Raw genomic sequence first — 20,541 nt, forward strand, 5'->3', positions numbered from 1 at the left:
TTTCCTTTAGGCCAAGCAGCGTCAAAAAAAAAATCACTCATCTCAATAAACGATAATAAAAGAGCGATTATATTTTGTTCGCAGTGTGACGGCTGCCATTTGTTGTGTTATTGCCGGACGGAGCCTTTCCGGTAATGAATGAATGAATGAACTTTTATTTCCCTTTTTAAGAAAGGGGAGGGGCCGGGGGGGGGGGGGGGGGAGAGGGAGGCCTGTGTGCTCCAGTCTTAGCACCTTCTGCTGCCAGACGTCCGCCTACCAGTCGTGGTAGGCCTCCGCTACCTCCTCAGCCCACCTCAGGACTCGGTCCTGCAGGGTGGGATCGGAGCTGCGCAGGGCAGTCTCCCACAGCTCCTCGCTACTAATTAATGGTTTGAGGTTGCGGGGGGGGATATTTGATGGGGCATTTCCACATTATATGGGAGAGATCTGCTGTTTGGACAGGGCAGAAGCGACACTTGGGTGTCGGGTATGTGTCGGGAAAGAATAAGTGCAAAGTGCGTGGGGTAAGAAAAGTGCTAGTTTATAGTTGGCGCCACAATATTTCTCTCTGGCGCGTGCTTGACACAGAGAGAGGTGGATACGTGAGGCGTTGGTGTTTGCAATGTGTGCAAATTTCATGGAATGTGATGAGTGCGTCTTTATTGGTCTGTTGTTGGGAGTCATTGGCTTCTGGGATAAGGCCCACATTTCCGTCCACTCGGTCCGTGAATCCTCGAGCAGCGGCATGACCCATTTCGTTGCCTGGTAGTCCTTGATGTGCTGGAGTCCAGATGAGAGCGATGTAGTTTTTCGGCGGGTGAGCGACTAGTAGAGAGTGCGCGAGGTTTGTAATGTAGCCGCTACTGAAGTTCCGGATAGCAGTCTTCGAGTCACTGATGATGACATCACAATCAGGTAGCCCCGATGCGAGTGCGATGGCGGCCTCTTCTGCATCGCCCGCTGAGGTGGTCCTGACTGATGCTGAACGAACAGTGTTGCCCTGCTTGTCTACGACCGCTAAAGCATAACGATGTTTAGTTTTATAGGCTGCAGCGTCCACGTAGTAAACTCCTTCCGCCTGTCCATAGCTGCGTTGTAGCGCCTTGGCTCGAAGTTTCCGGCGTTCGACGTGAAATTCGGGGTGCATGTTTCTGGGTAGGGGTTGGATGTGGTATTGGCCGTGTATGTTCGGAGGAAGTTGATGTCGCTTGTTCTCGTTGAGTGGTGGAGCGTAGTGAAGTTGTCTCAGGATCTCACGCCCAGCTTCAGTGGTGGAGAGTCTGTGATATTGCGATGATAGATGTGCTTCGGTTAATTCTTCAAAGGTATTAATTGTGGCTGTGGCCATCACCCTCTGTGTGGATGCTCTAATCCGAACACCAAGAGCGACTTTGTGTATCTTGCGGATCAAGCAGTTTACAGTGTCCGCTTCCTTCCTAGAGAGTGAGAGATATGGTAGTGCGAAGGTGATTTTGCTTAGGACAAAAGCTTGGATGAGCTGAATCAGTTCCTTCTCTCGAAGCCCTCCGTGTTTATTGGAGATCCTTCCTAAGAGGCGTAGCGTGTTATCTACTGTTGTTTGTAGTGCTTGCAAGGTACGCTGATTTGCTCGGTTGCTTTGAAGGTGAAGTCCTAGCACCCTTATCCTGTCTACCTGGGGTATGGAGTGCCCTTCAACTGTGAGGTCGATATTCGGGGGCGATGTCCTGAAGCGTCTCGTGGGGGGCAGAAGGAGAAGCTCTGATTTGGAGGGGGAGCACCTAAGGTTCAAGTCGTGACCTACTTGTTCGATCTGGTCAATGGCTGCTTGGAGGGTGTCTTGGATGTGCCCGTCCGAACCTCCGGTCATCCACAGCGTAATATCATCCGTGTACAGTGAGAATCGGAGGTCGGGAATCTTCTGTAGAGTGAAAGCTAAAGGTCGCATAGCCAAATTGAAGAGGAGGGGGGAGAGTACTGCCCCTTGCGGCGTACCAGTGCTTCCTAAACGTATCTGACCTGATTGTTCGCTGCCTAATTGGAGCGTTGCAGTGCGCTTCGTGAGGAAGCTGCATATATAGCGGTAGATTCACTCTCCACAGTTTATACTGTTAAGTTCGCGTAGAATGGCCAAGTGGGACACATTATTGAAGGCTCCCTTGAGGTCGAGGCCGAGCAACGCTTTTGTGTCATGTGCGTCGCTCGGTTCAATGATATCTTGTTTGAGCCTTAGCATGACATCCTGGCAAGAAAGAGACTTGCGAAATCCAGTCATTTCCGAGGGGAACTAGCGATGATCTTCGATGTATTTGGAAAGGCGTAGGTGGATTACGTGCTCCAACATCTTCCCTATGCATGAGGTGAGAGAGATGGGACGGAAGTTATCAATGTGAATTGGCTTATTCGGCTTGGGAATGAAGATCACCTTGGCTGCTTTCCATTGTTGGGGTATCTCGCCCTCTTCGAGACAGTGGTTGTAATACTCGGTGAGTTTGCGTATGGATTGCTCATCGAGGTTGCGAAGTGTCTTATTTGTCACAAAGTATGGACCTGGTGCCGTGGTAGTTCGCACTTGGTTGAGGGCATGTCGAACCTCCGCTTCTGTGATGGGGCTGCAAAGTTCCTCATTGGGTTCACCAGTATAGTCGGGCATGGGGATTTGCGTAGGAGGGGGCATATGTTTGGAAGCCAAGTTACTGAACATTGTCGGCAAGTCCGCTGCATGCTCATGTAGCAGTTTATTGATCTGGTGGTTATTATGCGTCCTAGATGTGGTGGGGTCGAGCAGGTGCCGGAGCAATTGCCAGGTCTTTTTAGTGCTAAGATGACCATGCGCTCCTTCGCAAACCTGAGTCCATTGCTGTGCCCTCAATTTGATTGCGTATTTTTCAATCTGAGAGTCCAATTTGGCGATTCTGATTTGGATTTTGTGATTGTAATGGGCTGTTAGCCATTTCCTGAGTAAGGCTTGCTTCGCTTCCCACATGTGTAGGAGCTTCGAATCAATTGTTGCCAAGGGTGTATCTAACGGGAGAGTGGTGGTATGGGCCTCTACATCTGCTTGTAAAGCGTTCGCCCATTGCTCTATGTCGGTGATGTCTTCTTCGTTGGTGTTGGAGCGAGATTTTCTGAATTCCGTCCAATTGGTAAGCCTTAGTGGTTTCATGGCCAGTGGTCTGTGCTTGAAATTTACGCGGAGTTCGAGGATGTAATGGTCGCTTCCTAAGTTGTTTTGGAGGTTTTGCCACGTCACCTGAGTGATGCGGTGAGTTAGGGTGAGGTCAGGGGATGTATCCCTACTGACGCTATTTCCTAGCCGGGTAGAAAGAGTAAAGTCATTGTGGATGGTGAAACCTTGATTCTGTATGTGCTGCCACAGAGCTCTTCCCTTAGGGGTAGATGCAGAGTGGCCCCACATTTGAAGGGGGGCATTGAAGTCGCCCATTACAACTAGCGGCTGTTTATTGGCGTTAGCTTTGGCTTGAGCAAGCATGTGCTCAACAAAGCGGTGTTGTCGAGCATTGGGAGGGCTGTAAACATTCAACATGTATAGGGTGGGTTGTTTGAGGCTTTTAGGTAGAATTTCGATGAAATCGTGGGGGATGTCAGTACTGCTGAATGTCTCCCATTTAACAGAAAGGTGCCGTCTTACAAGTACGGCAGTGTTGGGCTTGACTATGCGAGGGTCTTGAAACGTGTTGTATCCTGGTAGAGTTACTTTCCCGTGTGTTTCCTGCAAGGCTATAATATCAGGGAGCTCGTTAAGATTCTGCAGAAATAGTGTAAGATTGGCGCGCTTGTTGCGGAACCCCCTGCAGTTCCACTGCCAGATCACCAGACTACGTGCTGGCTTCATTATTATTGTCGCTGTTGTGAAGGATGGGAGTTTGTGACGTCGTGGAGGGTAAACTCACCACCGAAACTCTAAGCAACTCTAAGCACACGTAGTTGTGGCAGCTGCTATCGGCAAGACGATAACGCTATGCTAAAGTTCTCTAGAGCAGCTCCTGCACATCCTTCGAAAATGTGTCATGACCTTCGCACATCTCTAAATCAGCTAAATGGAAAACGTTTCCCATTGAACAATCGTCGGAACATGGCCTCATATATCGCAGCTACAAAAGCGCTGCTGCAATTTCTGAAGGCTACCGCACTGATTGACCGTCTGTGATATAGAGCAGAGAACTGTCACTACGTCGGCGATATCAAGTGGACTTTATCTTCTCGTCCCCCTTCCCCCGTGCAGGGTAGCCAACCACAGGCTCAGTCCTGATTAACCTCCCTGCCTTTTATTTATCATTTTTCCCCCCCGCCTCTCTCTCTAGTGATGAAGCCCTTGAGATAGATAAAACGACATGCAAAGAAGCGGATACCCTCTCATTTGGCCTAACGCAGCGCACGCAAGCATGGCGGTTGAGGTGGCCACGAGTGTGCGAGACAGTAACAGTTTATCTTTTTTTATAACCACTTATTCCTCTCCCCCTCCTGCAAGCAACATTGTTCTGCCTTCCAATAATCACCTTCTTTCTGTCACGACCCCCACCCCACACGACTGCTGGCCCCTTCTGTCACCCGATCTTCTTGATGCGCAGCGTGTTTCCAGAAGCTGTTTTGCATGCACTTCGTTTCAAGGAGATTCCCTGAATTAGCGCTGCTGCCGCCCTGTGTACGCGGATCAACTGTGCATAACGCCACTCCATCGTCACCCCAAAAGCTCATTCAAGAATGTGCGGGCTTGTTTGAATTTTGAACAATTTTGGCGTGATAATACTTTGCAGAGAAAATTGTTACTGCGTTGTCTACCTACCGCAATTGCCTGTCTGCAATGCTCAAACCTGGTAAGGTGCCCTTTAAACTAAGGTTAGACTGTATTTCAACACCTGCTATTGCTATCAGGGTTGCCAGTTTCCATACAGAATCAGGCACGGGCGAATTTTCATCTGCAGCAAGCTTGGAAACGCCCAGCTTTGCAGCCGACTTCTAGTAGGTGGCGCTGTTATCTCTACTATGACAGAGCTACTTAATGGGGTGGCAGTAATGGATGACAGGAGACGGCGGGGAGTGTGCAACATTAATGGCATCGTCCTTCGATTGCCAAACAACCAGATAGCCCAACATGGGGGTCCAAAAGCCCACTTTTTTCCCTCTACATATACAACATACTTCATATGGGAAGAGCCAAAGGCTTTCTAAAACAAAGATAATGACGTCTTCTAATTCAGCAACACATTATTACTCCTTTTGAAGTACTTGGAAGCAGTGCTCGGTATTGATGCTCCAATTCCAACACGCGCAGGAGAATAATCTCAGCTGAAACAGCCTGTTGCCTTTTGTACGCATGTAGGAGGCCACAAATTTAACATGTGACCACCAAGCAGCCCAGTCGAGAGCAAGTGAAATAGTCCAGCCATACTGAGACACCCCATACCCAAGAAACACAGGAGAGCTTAAAGTCATTAAGTAAATTTCCATATTAGTAAATGTTCCAGCAGAAGTGAACTTTATATGAAACACTCCACATGAACTAAGCATAAGTTAAAAAGTTGCAATTTACAACCAAGTAACAAGCAACCTTGGCAATATCACAAAAAAATTCATTTATAAAAGAAAGCTTTATTTCACATTCCCGGCTGCCTTTATATGACATATATACTCTGAACGGTGCTTTGGCATGGGTGTGCGCTTACAAGGCGAAACTTTACATACCAGCAAAGGTGACAAGTTTCCCGTTTTTCAGTAATTAGCTGCACACTGTGTGCATTCATTTTGCCATACTAGTCATCCTTCATCTCAGTCACTATAGCAGTGGGCACAGCATCAGCACTAAGCTCGCCCCCCCCCCCCCCCCCCATACCTAGAGGCCACAGCATCTTTGCTAAAAAGGCAGAGGTTGCAAAACATTGCAAAATTTATAAAGCTCTCAGATATTTATGGCTGCAGGTAACTCAGAAAATATTAGAAATGATGGCTACTCTGGCAATTAATGTGCCTATGCTAAGTCCACAGCTGCACAACAAATAAGAAAAATGCATTCACTTAGCTTGTTATTGAACACCTTCCTGCACAAGTACATGTTAGAGCATTTCATGTTCCTAATGCTGCCTGCCTAAAGCTAGACACTGTGCAGACCAAGGCAGCGTTTTTGAGACAAATGAGAAAATATAACTGCGAAGACATGCTTTAATAAACAGCCCTGTAGGATGTGGTATGTCAAGCATTTTCCGATAAAAACACACTGCCATACAAGTTCACTACTCCATCATGTTTTTCAGTGAGTTACTGTGAGCACAGGACCCTTTATAGTTTGTTTAGAACAATGAAAGCTATGCAACTTATAATGCTGTTATCTGTGCCTCAAGTAAATCTACAGATACACATGAACCCTTAGTTTCACAGAACTGCACTTGAATGTGATCCTTAATTCTCACATACTTAAGTAAACATTTCAATATGTTATTAATGTACAAAAGAATACTTGCATAAATGCCGTATGCAATATTTCGCTCAGAACCATCTTCCCGTACAAAGTTAAAAATACAGTTATACAAATTACTTCACCCATGTATCTCCGTATTGAATATTAATGCTGGTTTTGACACAAAAATGTATACTATAATTGAGCCAACAAAGAAGATGTCATATGAACGAGAGATGAATTCACAGAAAACCAATAAATTAAACCAATTTGATAAAGCATTCGGCAACCCAAAGCAGCAATTTCCATAAATATTTTTCTTAGAAAGGAGACAACCAAGTTCATATTCTATAGTTTGCTAGCACCAGGCTACCACAGCTACTGGAGGGCATACTACGTCAACTTTAACAGCCGGAGGCATCAATGTACAAAAAAGAAAAACCAATGTTCTTTCTTGAAAAGGTTTTACCTTTCAGCACCTTCCTGTCTTGAAATAACCACGAGTCCCATTTCACAAGTGGGTGCAGCTCGACAACAGCGTTAGTCTGGCATGTGTCTACATGCACTAAATGGGATGACAACCACACTTCACACACTTTAAGTTAAATGATTTCGAGCACAGTGGTTTATAGGTACCTTTTCCAAGGCACACACACCACTCTGGGGATGCCCACCTCACCAATCCACTCATGAACATGTGCATCTGCACCTCCACACATTTCAATTTGTATCCAACTGTACGGCTATATCACCACCCACCACACAAAATTTCTTCGGGCAAGAGCCATTTAAATTTTACGAGCAATTCTCACTATAGGCAAGCTGCTACATAAAAAAAAGAAAAGGATAAAACAAATGAGCAGGCAGAAGTCCAAGAGAAAAACACTCAGCTTTATCTTGGACTTAAAAGACACACACATAAAAAAAAAGCTTCAATTACACAGTCACCTAACCAGAAGATACAAAACAATTCGACCAACCAGCCAGCCAGGAATGTTTCCGACATGTCGGGGCTATTGAGGAGCTTTCAGCAAGGGGACAAAAACACAAACTGCGGCTCTCCTCGCTTTCTCGGCACAGACTAGAGATGGGGAATGGCAGAGAAGCGACACACTCCAAGGCCTTCTTCCCAATGTGCACCAGGGTCCACGCGTGGCACGCAAGCGTGGCCACACGCCGCGCCGCCAAGCTGCGCACAGCCAGTTCTTCTGCACCGCTGCTCCTCTCGCTTTTTGTCGGCAGCCTCGGGAACTGTTCTTTTCCACACTTCTCCGCAAGCGCGCACTTTGAGGTGACAATGATGGTGGACTGGCGTGGCTGAAGCCTCCCTCTTTGCTTGATCGTCGGTCACTTGTTGTTGGTAAGTGCATTTGATAACCTGAAAATGAGGAAACGGCTCAGTGACATCAGTGCCATAGGTCAGCATACTCACTCACGAGTACACTGACTCCCTCTACACTCATTACAAAGGAGTGAGATAGAGTGTCCGTGAGTGACAAAGGGTAAGATTGGACATGAGTATGATTGGGTGTGTTGGTGAGTTAAGGTGGATGCAAGTATAAACAGGGGTGGGTGCCGGTTGACGTGACTGCAAACAAAAGTATGCGAGTGATGGTCAGTTTGGGAGTGGACGTATCAATGCGAGTGACCATCGGTGAGTGGACGCATGTATGTGAGTAGGTGCCAGTGAGTGGGAGTTGACATGACAATGAGCATGAGTAAGTGCCGATGTGAACAGAATCGACTATGAATGCAAGTGAGTGTTGGTGAGCATGAATAGAAACGTGACTGAATGCCGACTAGTATGAGTGCACATGAGCATGAGTGAGTATCCGCTTATTAAGCCAGCCTATAGCCAGCGCCCACAATAGACCTTTTAGAAAAGTGCTAAGCTGGCTTTGCTGCAACGCACAGTTGCCCAAAATACGGAAGCCAACAGACTGTTAAAAGGTTCATTACAATAAATCTAGCGTGCCGCTAATTGTTCTTGTGCATTAAATATAATGGCGAGGAAGGCAAGAAAGCAATAACAATGCACTACATTATTCAGAATTTTAGCATTGCATGAGCTGCAATATTTGGGAAAATATGCATTTCCGGAAAGTCGGCTTAGGGCTTTTCTAAAAGGTCTAATTGTGACATAGAAGCAGTGGTACTGGTTTAGCTAAATAGAGTAACAGTACATAAAATGGTCGTTCATTCGATTTTTCCTGTCCTATGCGCTGTTGTTCTAAGTAGCTTTAATGAATACCAACCAGCCCAAATTAGCACTCCTTTGCAGTGATCTTGGTTTAATGACGGACAAAATGCTGTGGTGGATGAACACAAGCTGATATAACACATAGTCCTAACAAACTACATGGCAATATGATAAAAGCAGACATTGGTATCATAAAAAAAGAAAGAAAGTACAATTCAGTGGAGCAGCAGCTACAGGACATTTTTGTTTCGTTGTCATGGAAGTGCACAAGTCAAAAATATGTACCTTGACAACCGTAATGTACACTCACGAGCAAAGGTTTTGAGAATCCCAGAAGCATTGAAAAAATTATTTTTTTCTTTTCCAGTTAGGAATGCAGGATGAAATCAAGAGGTACACATGTGCATGTGTTCAACCAATGCAATGCATTGAAATATAATGCTACACTGCGTGGTTATGCTTAAGAAATTTCCCATTTTTTGCTGGTGCAATGTTCTCTAACTTTCGCTTGCGAATGTACTTGCACAGAACTTCGAAGTATATTTAGCATTTGTCAGTTAGGATGAAGCAAAGTACAGGTCATTAGGAAGCTTACTACATAGTGCCTACAGAAATGAGCTAGTTTGGCAACTTACAGTGAAAGTAGTAGATAAAGAAATGCCACAGCAGAGCACAATATAGTTTTAACTGCAAACACATGGGCTACAACCGCCTCGCTTCAAGTTACTGTAACAGATGTGTGAGGTCAAGCTCTTCTCAAGCTGAAGCTGCAGTTGCTTCTTGACAATTTTTGCTGAAAACTAAAAATCTCTGTAATAATGACATAAGTTGACTAAGAAGTCTAATGAGCTAATAAATTATGTCCAATTACTCTATGATGTGCTTTGAAGAAATATCTAAAAAACTACTATAAGACATGCCATAGTAGCCTTGCATGCTCATGTTATGCCATTTTGTGAACAAAAGCAGACAACAGTTTTATCATCACTAATGCATACATTCCTCTGCCTTCATTTCCACTAACTCACACAGTTGCAGTAACATTGCGTGCATTTGTGAGCAAACCACCAACCACAATAAAGCTTCTACTGTATTGAAATGCCTCGGCTTTTGGGATGCACCAATCTCGTGGCCAGACATCCTGACGAAATTCACTAAGCTTAGCTTGAATGCTCTAAAATTAGACTAAAGTTATTTCTAAGCAGTACCAGGGTTGGGACTGCCCAAAGTCATTTCGGAGCAATTTTTGGAGCAAGTAAAACTGCGATTTGGAGCAGTTTGGAGCAGACAAAATTGCATTTTGGAGCAGTGCGGAGCAGACTAAATTCCTCTTGGAGTAATTAGGGGCAAATAAAATTTTATTTTGAAGCAGTTTGGAAAGCAACCGAATCTGAATTTTGGTGGGACAATGGAATATGGCAGCACACTTGGAAACTACGACAAAACACAGAATAAACCAACAGGAAGCGCATAGTAGAATCGAGCTTTGTAGTTATCGCATACAAGAATATGGAAGAGTGGGTCGAGCGGTGGCACGGTGCAAGCTTTTCTGTATAGCCGAAAATACTATCGAACTAAATATTCCCGCGCCGACGCTCATGGTGATAGCAGAAAATGTTCTCAAATTATGCAGTTATGCAAATAATTTCTGGGTCACCATATGTCACCGCAGACCCAGAAAGCAGCAGTAAACTTTGGGATGGTATAACATAAAACTATTCCAAACTGCTTTTATTGCGATAGCAATTACAGTGTAGACAGCTTATAACGTAAGTTGCCGGAGTCGCGAATATCCGCACTATAAGCGGTACCGCACTATAACCAAAGCAACAATTTTCAAGGCCCGCACATATGCAAAACATGTGCACCAAGCTGCCACGCGTATACGACAGTCGAGGAATGCGGCTAGAACGCTTGCATTCAATTTACAGCCGAATCTCGTTAATTCGAACCAAACCACGCGGCGGCGCCTCCGACCGGCATTGCTCCGGCACCGCCATAGAGTAAAAGCTTAGGAGAGACCCCTCAATGTCGCACGCGAACAAAACAAAACAAAAAAACGCGGCGGGAATTTCACTCTCTCTCAAATGGTAAGGTCGCCGATTCTGCTTTGCGCCAGAACATGCGTGTACGTGCCGACGTCTCAGCCACGCTACCGTAGCCACGCGTAGAAAATGGCAGTGAACCCTTCTTTCTCCTTTATGCTTCCTCTACTTTCTAGTCACATGTTGGCCTTGCACACTGCAGCTACGGCGCAGAGGGAAGCAGCAGCGCTGTCCCAGGCCGGCCAACAAAACTGCCCACGCCGGCAAACGCCCGCTTCCCGATAAAAGCAGAAAACGAAACTTCGGGGAGCTGGCGCCGGGCCGGCTGGAGCAGCAGACGCGCACGGTGACAGTCGAAAGTGAGGGAGCTACGAGGGAGGGCGAGGGGAGCCACCGAAGCGGCAGAGTTGCCGAGGCGAAATCCGCTTCCCTGCCGCCCTCCTCCCTCACATTCCACGGTCTCGGCGTGTGCCCTCCGCCGTGCCGTGCTGGCGCCGCCCACTCCCTGAAGCTTCGTTTACTGCCATTATCGTGAAGCGAGCATTAGCCGGCGTTAGCAGTTTCGTGGCCCTCGCTCACTATGTGCGCCGTGATATTTCACGACTCGCACTCAAGATTCTGGTTTCAGCCTCACTGGCTGTTCCTTCGCACCACGTGCCCTTCTCCTCCACTTCGTCTCTCTTTCTTCCTCGAGCACTCCTTGGGGCGCCCGTTTGAGGGGAGCATTCGCCGTCTCTGCTGACTTCCGTACTCCCAGGCAGCCGCACTGTAACCGGTATTTCATTTCCCGCAACTGCACTATAAGCGATACGTGTATACATGGAGTGCTATGGGAAAATTAACGGAAGTCTGAAAAGACCGCACTATATCCGGTCCTGCACTATAAGCGGTTACATTATAAGTGGTCTATACGGTATATGGACACTACAGTGCATTTTATTGCGATAGCAATTATATGGACACTACAGTGCATTTTACTGCGACAGCAATTATATGGACACTCCAGGCGCATTTTTGCCATCGCCGTGATGGTCCGTATAAAGTCCAAGGGCGATAACACCGTGGCCGCGCGCTGTATATGCGAGTGAAAGCACGCCACGGTAGCCGACGATCGTGGCTCAATCTGGCACGCGCGAGGGAGGAAAGGGGAGAGCAAACGCACCGTCTCTGTCGCGTGAAATGCCATGAGGAGACAAAGGGGGGGGGGGGGGGGGGGCGTTGTGCTCCGGCAGCAACTGTGTATTTCGCGACCAGGCGCAAGGGGAACTGACGATCCCGGCTCCTTCTCGCACGCGAGAGGGAGGAAAGCGGGAGGCAGCACGGGAGGGACGGGGCTTCTACTCTTGCCAATAACTGCGTACTTTGCACGGCCTCGCGTGCCGTAACTTGAAAGCGATCTGCAGACGGCTCGTGGGCCTTTGTGCGTGCTGTTCTTGCCTCGATAAAACTACTACACTTCGTATAGCTGTCTACTAATTTGCTAACACAATTGATGCTTTACCTTCAGTCCGTGCTAGATGAAAATGGCTGAAGCCTCACCCATATGATCGTAAACACAGACCAGAATAGTTTTACGTTATACCGGCCCTGGAGACAGAGACACCCGCCCACTGCGGCACGTGCCTCCCTAACATCTAGTTCACGTTCACTCGCAGTGCCCTTAGCCTACTTTTCGTTGTTTTGCGCCTCAGCTAGGGAGCGCCGCGCCCCTCGGCCTACTCGACCATATTCTAGTACATTCTAAATACAGCGGCCCTGGTCGTTCCGACAGCAGCGACAACAGCCGGGAGTGGCCGCGCACGCGCCGGCCTTGCCGGAGGAGCCAAAAAGTCGTTTCACGAGCACGAAAATTACGAGAAACTGTGCAGGAAGCGCCGTCGGCGGTGTGCAGAATGTGGATGGCTGTACTCTTTTTTGGAGAACGAGTCCGCTCGCTGTTCACGACCACTGCCGAAGTACACATGCCGAAGCTGTTCTGGTGCAGCAGTGGCGCAATTTCGGTCAATTTTCCATGTTTGGCACAGGAATTAGCGTTTGTATCAAAACGGCGCAATTGGCGCAGGAGTCCCACCCCTGCAGTACTGAAAACTTAAAATGTTTCAAGACCTTGAAAATGACGTTTGATCCACAGTCATCTTGAAGAGTTTCAAGAACTGTTATGTGAACCGAGAAATGCGCTAGCCAGAGCTGTAGTTTGTAACAAATATATTTTAATATTCCATCCTGCTCTCCGATGTTGCTCACTCCTTGCACCAAGGTATGTGATATGTTCGTTACATCATGGAAGTGTGAGAAATAACTGCATAACTATTGTGATATAATGTCTTTGTTTTCTAATATAAGGTTAGTGTACAAACATGCAATGCAAAAGCAAACAAAACAAGCTCTTTCAAAGTAATGGCAAGCCTGTGATTTCTGGTCTACACAACTTCACAGGTCACAGATGCCACTGTCCTTGCCTACACACTTTTGACAAATTTTGCCGCAACGCCCTTTCTGCTGCTCGAAGCATCAAGAAACACGTAAGCAGCAACATAAAAATTAATTCTGATAGCCTCATTACCATTCCATGGCTTCGTCAAGGCCATTTCCTTTGAGTGCGGAGGTCTTGAATATTTGAAACGTGCGGTTCTTCAGTGCATCTAGACCAAGTGCTGTGTGTATCTCGGACACTGTCATAGCTTCGTCCAAGTCCTGCTTGTTGGCAAGAACCACAAGAATAGCCTTCTTCAGCTCTTCTTCCTGCCACACAAGAAGCATGCAAAATGCGAAACAAGGTATTAGCGCTTAGGCAAAATTAGCTAGAAGATTCAAGTCCAATCAACCGTCTAGGCTTACACATTATCCTGTTCCACAAGTATTATAACTTTACAAACACATTATTCTTTCTCGAAAAGCTTGGCTCTTCGAAAAAGGAGAAAGCTTCATTATCTGAGGCCTGCTGCCCCTGCTGTGCTTATGCCCATCCATGCATCAGATTGTGCCATGGCACAAGAATAATCCAGGGAACTGAAGGGCTTGATATTTACTAAGGTATCCACCATATGCAAACAAGCATCAAAGTCCGGAAAAGTGTGGAGGAAGTCATCAATTAATTATTTTGAGGAAGTGATCATAAATTATTTTATGTGTGGGAATAATTTCGAACACATGTTCTTATTAAAGCAAATGACACTGCGGGATAATACAACTTGTCACCGGTGAAGAAGGGCAACTTGCCTCCAGGAACAATGGCAACAAGTTGTCTTCTCTATACTTTCCATTTCCTTTCTCTTTATTTACAAGCCATGTTAATTAAAGAAAGGAAGTTCATCCCCTCTGCTCTCCTCGAGTGAGTGAGTGAGTGTCTGTTGGCTTAGGATGGTGGTTACTGTCACATTACTGGATATACAAGAATCTGTCTTTAATGATGTGTCAAATGTACTAATGTCATTAAATCTCAACTTATATCTATCACAAGCAGTGAGCATTTAGCATTGATGAACGGACTGGTGATCACACTGAACCACGGAGCAAAGAACACTTGCAAAAAGAAACGTCACGAAAAGTGCATAATAACGCCAATGGGAATCTTGTTCGCTGGTATGAAAACCCCGGTTATGGCGCGGGACAGCCCGAGCTCTGTTACACATGCTTGGAATGCCCTGGTGCCAAAGCTGGCCCGTCTTCTCCAGAAGAAGATTAAACATTAGCAGTCCGTGGTCTCGGTGTCTTTCTTGAGAGCCGCAACAGTCTCTCAGAAGCCCCATTTCCACAGCATAAAGAGGATCTGATATACATTTTTTAATGACACTAACACTTTTTTCTATGGCTTTTCCAGATGCACACTGAGACAAAAGGTGTCCTCACCTCAAGCATGGAAACTAGCTCTTCTTTAGATATGCCAATACGGTCTCTGTCTGCACTGTCAACAACGTATATGATGGCATCGGTGTTAGAAAAGTAACACCGCCAGTATGGCCTGCAATGCAAAAGAGAAGCATGGCAACATCAAATATAACTGTTCAAAGTGCACCCGTAGCACACTACGTAAAAAACACGATGAGAAAGGAACAATGTAATAGTGCAATGCATTGAAATAGCCAACTGGAATAGCTAAACTTGCCTGATGCTTGTCTGACCACCCAAGTCCCACACCTGGAACTTGAGGTTCTTATATGTGACTTGTTCAACATTGAATCCAATAGCTGAAATGCAAAGAGTAGAAAAAAACGACATATGTATTAAACAGTGTTGTAAGGGCTTTCTTTTTTTAATGACTTAGTAGACTTCAACAAGAAATAAAACACCTATGACTGATGAGATGGGGAAACCACGCAGTGAGTAGTTTCTTTTCACTGTTGTTCGGTTAGTGAAATTTAAAATACAGTGCATATGGTAGCCATTGTTACCAAAAGTGAAGTCCCAACACTACTTCAGGACATGGGGTTGCTTAAAAGGTAATGTTTTTGTAAACAACAAACTGTAACATTGCTAAACATGCCCACGTAAATATGTTAGTTATTCTAAGCCAGTCTCCAGACAGGGAGTGTGCAAATCAATGCAGTGGCTAGTAGTGAACACTAGACAGACTATTCCCCTATGAACCATGACTGTGCATTGTGGCCCAATACTACTGAGCACTTAGAGCTTTGGGTTTCACCAACTTTCCGGTGGGTAGTTCAGATATGCAAGTTTCCAAGGCTGCTCATTTTACAATGTCTGCTTTTCAAGTCATGGTAATGTACACTAGAACAGTGAAGGTAATTTGCCACATGAAGTATAAAAATATGATTGACACCAGCAATGCTGTTTACTCTATACATAGCTGCCATAACATTTCTCTACTGCATGAAGTGCTTGAACAGCAGGACTGCCCCTGCACAACAGCTGCCGCTCTATTAGGACCATTACTGTTGGTACATAGCTTGTTCAGATTCTTTGCACACTGTGGACACAGCGTTCTTTCACTGTTATGTTCACCCCTTAATGTTGCAATTTTACCTGAGTAATGGCAGCCCTAATCCTCATTTTAATCATGTAGTGCTGACCCTGTATTCTAATGCTAAATAGTTGCGTGGACATCATAACAGGAACCAAAAGAGCCTTTCATCTCATGAAAAACCCTAGCAGAGTAGAAGCCTGTCAAATTAAAATTGCCTGTCCTGCCACTCCACTGCATCAACACCTTACAAGCTAGCTTGACAATTTTGAAATAATCCAGCTAACATAGTATACACAACTGCCCTTGCTTTTTTTTTTTCTGTATTGAAATTTCAGGCATACTTAATTGCCTTTAACAGCCTGATAAGACTGCTGCATACACCTCCGTCTTACTGGTGAACAACAGTGCACATTTGTGCCCTGTACAAATGGCCCACACTATAACTTGCATCCCACTAACTGTGATGCCATGGAGTAGCAAATTTTACTAGAACAGCTCCAGACTCCTATTTATACTTTCCTAACGAAAATAGCAACAAAGTATGATGACTGCAGCAGCAGAAATAATGAAGTCAAAGCCCAAAATCTTCCTAATAAAGTGAAAAATTTCAAAGCCTGCAAATTTTATGTGGCAATGAAGGGAAAGCTATACAGGCTAAGCACATGCAAGCAAGGGTGCTCCTGAAAATGGTCCCACACTCTCATCAGCATTAGTTTAAGGTGGGGATCAGAAAAGATTAACCTCTTATTTACAACAGAAAAATAGGTCCAAATACACCACTCAGTGTAAAATTTGGGTTATTTTTCTCCATTCCTCTTCCATATATGAGTGAATGCGAAACCACTGCACATGGAAGCTACAATGACTCGGTTTCTGTTCCAAGAAACCAAAAGTGCTGTCAAATTCTGTGGGAATATTTGGCGCAATAACACATTTGCAGAGGCTGGTGAGTTTAGTAGTTTTCCCTTCACTGCCACAGAAAGTTGCCCGCAAGTATAGAAGGGATGTTTGATCACAGATGCAGGTTTAAGTGCTGAAGCAATGAGCACGTACAAGGGGACATGACATCCCATTCAAAGCAGGTGCATGCAAAGAATGGTAACTAGAGAAAATTACAGATGGGAAATTAGTGTTGGCATGCTTACATGTCCTGTCCTTGTAACGCTGTTCCCATGTTAACACATTCATAATCTCAGCTAGTATTATCACATTTTCAGCTTGCCAACGTAGTTGAGCAAACACTGTGAACTGCATAAAAAAATGCAGGGCCGTGCAGCAGAAGCATCGAGCACTGATATTACATTTTTGACTTGTCACTTTTTTGCATTTCATGAAGGTGCCGCAAGTGTCAGAGCACTCTCAATTCCTGCACTACTTTCTTTTACAAACCAGTTTTGGTTTCGGCACTCAGAAGGTGGGTGCATCATTACGTTACGGAACATTGGCACACTTTGTTCCTGCAATTGCTGCAGCTTCACATGTAAGCACACTCAGAAGAAATGCATGCAGGTCATCTCGTTTAAGAGCAACGTTATCATTCTTAGCCTTATTGCTGCATGACGTTACCAAATCTTGCTCTCTGTGATCCCATACATCACACTAATGTTGATGATACCAGATCTCAGATCTGACATTTATGGATCAACTTTAGCATCAAATTAAGACATTTTAGAAGTGTTTTCCAACCTTCACATTTGCTATGTTGCATCCTTTTACGTGCTGGGAGAGTGTGGTAGAGTTTCTACAACTTCAAAGGTATGTGTTAGTACTCTTTTAACAGACATCCAAGTGATGGTGTACAAACCTCCTTCCAATTTTTTTTTTTTTTTCGAAGCAAAGGAAAGATAACTACACCGCTAGGAAAACTTATCTTTCACTGTCTGTGACAAGTTTCAAGGCTACAACTAATCATAAATTCAAAAGTGAATGCAGGCAACCCTGTTGTGAATAAAAAAACTGGATTCCCACACATTCGACTATTAGGCGAGTTGCCACCTTTAACGAGATAAGTACCTCACTGGGTTCATGAGGTTACAATACACTCGAAATCACGACCATCTGCTCCAAGAACGTGATCGACTGGACTCACTCGGAATGGTTGTAACAACCTCGCCGACTTGCAACCGGTACAAAATGGTAGTCTTCCCAGCACCGTCCAGACCCAGTATCAGGATCCGCATCTCCCGACTGCCCAGCAAGCCTCTGAAGTAGCTCAGAAGCCCACCTATTCGGCATCACAAGAAGCGCACTCAGCTATCACGTTGCATACTTCAGGTTACTTTTACACAGAACGCCGCTATGTAGTTTTGCACTGTCAGACCACACACTTGTCGCCGAGCCCACATTACAAAGGAGGATGCCATGGTCGGTTTTCATAAGGCTCCATGTAACGTGCGCAGGTAAGCTGTACAACATCGCAGTGAAGGGTTCATGGTTTATTGAACGAAGTATTTATCACTTATCAGCAACTTTTAAGTTGCGCATGTTGAAATGTACCTTAGAATCCGGAGGTCTAAGCAGGCAGGATCTTAGAAACAATTAAGTTGTCTCACGATCTTGCAGACCTATAGCGAACACGATACTAGAAATCAACGATCGGTCATGTGTGATCTAAATAGTGTGTTAACAGGGTCAATGTATGGCAGAACGATAAATTTAACAGCGCTACAAGCAGCCTACGTTTCCTCGGACTGCTGTTCCCATTCACTCGTGAAACACCAGTTCCAAGACCCGGCATTTCACATTCTGATCTTGCGATATGCGAGGATCATCTTGTTCGACTAAGAACTGAGATTTTTATCAATCAATTTACACAGCTAGATGTTAACCGCGTCCTTTCTATGCGACTGCAGAGCACGCAAGGCACGACACGGCAAGTGTCAAGCCAGCGGCCGCACTCCTAAACCACCATACCCTGGGCGATGTAAATCGACGGCGGACAAATGTTCCGAGCTAGTTACATGCAAATTTGCGTACAGTACAAAGGCATCCTGCTTCTTGTCATTAGACATCAAGAGAGATTGACGCTTAATATTGTCATTATAGCATGATCTTTTCAAGCAGGAATTCCCATTCCGAACAGAACGTACTCGGAACCGGACGCTCTCATCGGCTTCGACAACTGACCGGCGGTTACCTTAGGTGCACTACGCCGTGTACCACAAATAGATTGTTGAAGTGGCTCACCCATTTTCGACGGGAAAACGGTTCAGCAGGCAGCTGGTACCTCAGTTTTATTTTAATATAAACAAGCAATCCTACCGCGTGAAACGTGTCTTCGCCGACTGCGCATGCTCCGAGAGCCGATCAAGCCGTCGCCCGCGATCACGCCTTTAAAATTGCAGTTGTTGAAGCAGAGGGCGCCACAAACAATATTTTTTTATTTGGGTATGTTGTTTCAATGCCTCCTTGGTAAAGGAGACATTGGTTGTTTTACGTTCATAGGTATGCTTATGTCAAAACCCCAAGGCAGCGCAAACGAAATCTTCAGGTACATTTATAGGCAGGAACGGGAATATTTGGTCGACGATCTCCAGGCGTTGGTTTCGCTTGACAGCGAAAATATTCGTGGCTTTGCTGGCCTTGCATGCCCAAGTAACTTCTTCAGATCTAACATATTTATATGACATTGAAATAGTCTAACGCGAACACTTGTTAGTGACAACCTAAGCAACCTAAAGAGCTTATCCCCCTCGCAATCGCACTGCACTTGCCCCGTCTGGCTCCAGCGCGCAGCACTTGCACCGTCTCGCTCTTCGTTCTTTATTCTATGGTTTCGTCACAGAAATGAGCGGACGCAATTGACTGTCGCATTCACAGAGTTTCTCACTATATGGTCGCATTACTATTTCGATAGCAATTATATGGACACTCCAGGCGCATGTCCGTCGGCGTCGCCGTGATGTTCCGTATGAAGTCCAAGCGCAATAACATCGTGGCTGCCCACCGTATGCTGTGTGTGCGAGTGAAAGCGTGCGAGGGTGAGCCGACAATGGTGGCGGCTACGTATGGCACGGCCGCGCGGGCCCAGTCTTGAAAGCGGTCTGCGATGGGGGCACAGTGCTGATAGCTTCTTGTGCGCTGTGTTCTTGCCGCTTGGTTCGCGTTGAAGCGAGAGGCAACACGAAGGTCAATTCGCTCGCTGTGGCTGCCGCGCTTCCTCACGTCAGCGTTTTGACAGCGAGTGTCCTCAGTCGAGTGAGTTGTGTTCATGTTTGCTTGTGCGCGCGACACTATGCTTGTTAATTTTGTTAGTAAGCGAGTGTTTACACGTTACACGTCCGATAAAACTAACATTACTTCGTATAGCTCACGACCTACTGAACTACAGACCTGCACAGATCTCCCTGCTCCAGCACGCCTAGTCTAGTTCACCCCTTTTGCCGCTAGGGACAGAACGTACGAGCAGAATGGCGCTAGTTATAACCTGTTCGCTGTCGTCTGCTTCCGCGATCTGTTCCAGTGCTCGTGCCGCTATTTCTGCAGCCACAGATGGTTTACATTGTTTGTAAATGCATAAATTCCCGAAAATAAAAAAGAAAGCAAAATTTGCGAATGATTGCTTCTCATTTCAATCACGAGGTACAGTAGGAAGAGCGGTGCAAGAAAGGAAAACAACGAGTACAGCCGGCAGACGATAACATTTCCTCCCGTTGCCTTCGCAGTACAGGAAAAAAAAATCTGATTACCAGAAGTAGCATGTTCTAGTACACTCTACCAGAAGATTCATAGAATAAAATATAGTACAATAGAGTAATAAAGAAATACAATAATAAAGAACTTGATGTATTGATATGAACAAAGACATTTAAAAGAATCACGCAGACGATATGTATACGCAGACCACACACAAACTGCGTGAATCTGCAGACGCTGCAGAAGGCATGGAACTTCAGCCATAGCTACACGCAGCTTGCTTGAGTTAATTACAGATGGGATAACGTAAACGAATCACATTGTGGTATTTTGCTGTGTGCCATCATGTAAATCAGAACAA

The 20,541-nt window shown here is 45.6% G+C and overlaps 1 protein-coding gene across 1 annotated transcript; it reads right to left on the bottom strand.

Moving 5' to 3' along the window:
* Positions 1-7,246: 7,246 nt before the first annotated feature.
* On the bottom strand, positions 7,247-19,180 carry LOC119450243 (ADP-ribosylation factor-like protein 1). The gene is made up of 6 exons (XM_037713627.2): positions 18,732-19,180; positions 17,635-17,769; positions 14,727-14,808; positions 14,471-14,582; positions 13,185-13,363; positions 7,247-7,754 (listed from the first exon to the last, which is right to left on the bottom strand). The coding sequence occupies exons 1-6, from the start codon at positions 18,733-18,735 to the stop codon at positions 7,724-7,726; spliced, it is 543 nt and encodes a 180-aa protein (XP_037569555.1). The 5' UTR covers positions 18,736-19,180; the 3' UTR covers positions 7,247-7,723.
* Between the last annotated feature and the right edge of the window lie 1,361 nt (positions 19,181-20,541).

This window comes from Dermacentor silvarum, chromosome 4 (assembly GCF_013339745.2).
Source record: "Dermacentor silvarum isolate Dsil-2018 chromosome 4, BIME_Dsil_1.4, whole genome shotgun sequence".
Lineage (NCBI taxonomy): Eukaryota > Metazoa > Arthropoda > Arachnida > Ixodida > Ixodidae > Dermacentor > Dermacentor silvarum.

Excerpts from the sequence above, each read along its gene's own strand:
- LOC119450243 (XM_037713627.2), bottom strand. Across the intron at positions 14,809-17,634 it reads GGTTGTTACAACCATTCCGA|CTATTGGATTCAATGTTGAA; the intron begins GTGAGTCCAGTC and ends TTTGCATTTCAG. Across the intron at positions 13,364-14,470 it reads AGCTAGTTTCCATGCTTGAG|GAAGAAGAGCTGAAGAAGGC; the intron begins GTGAGGACACCT and ends CTTGTGTGGCAG.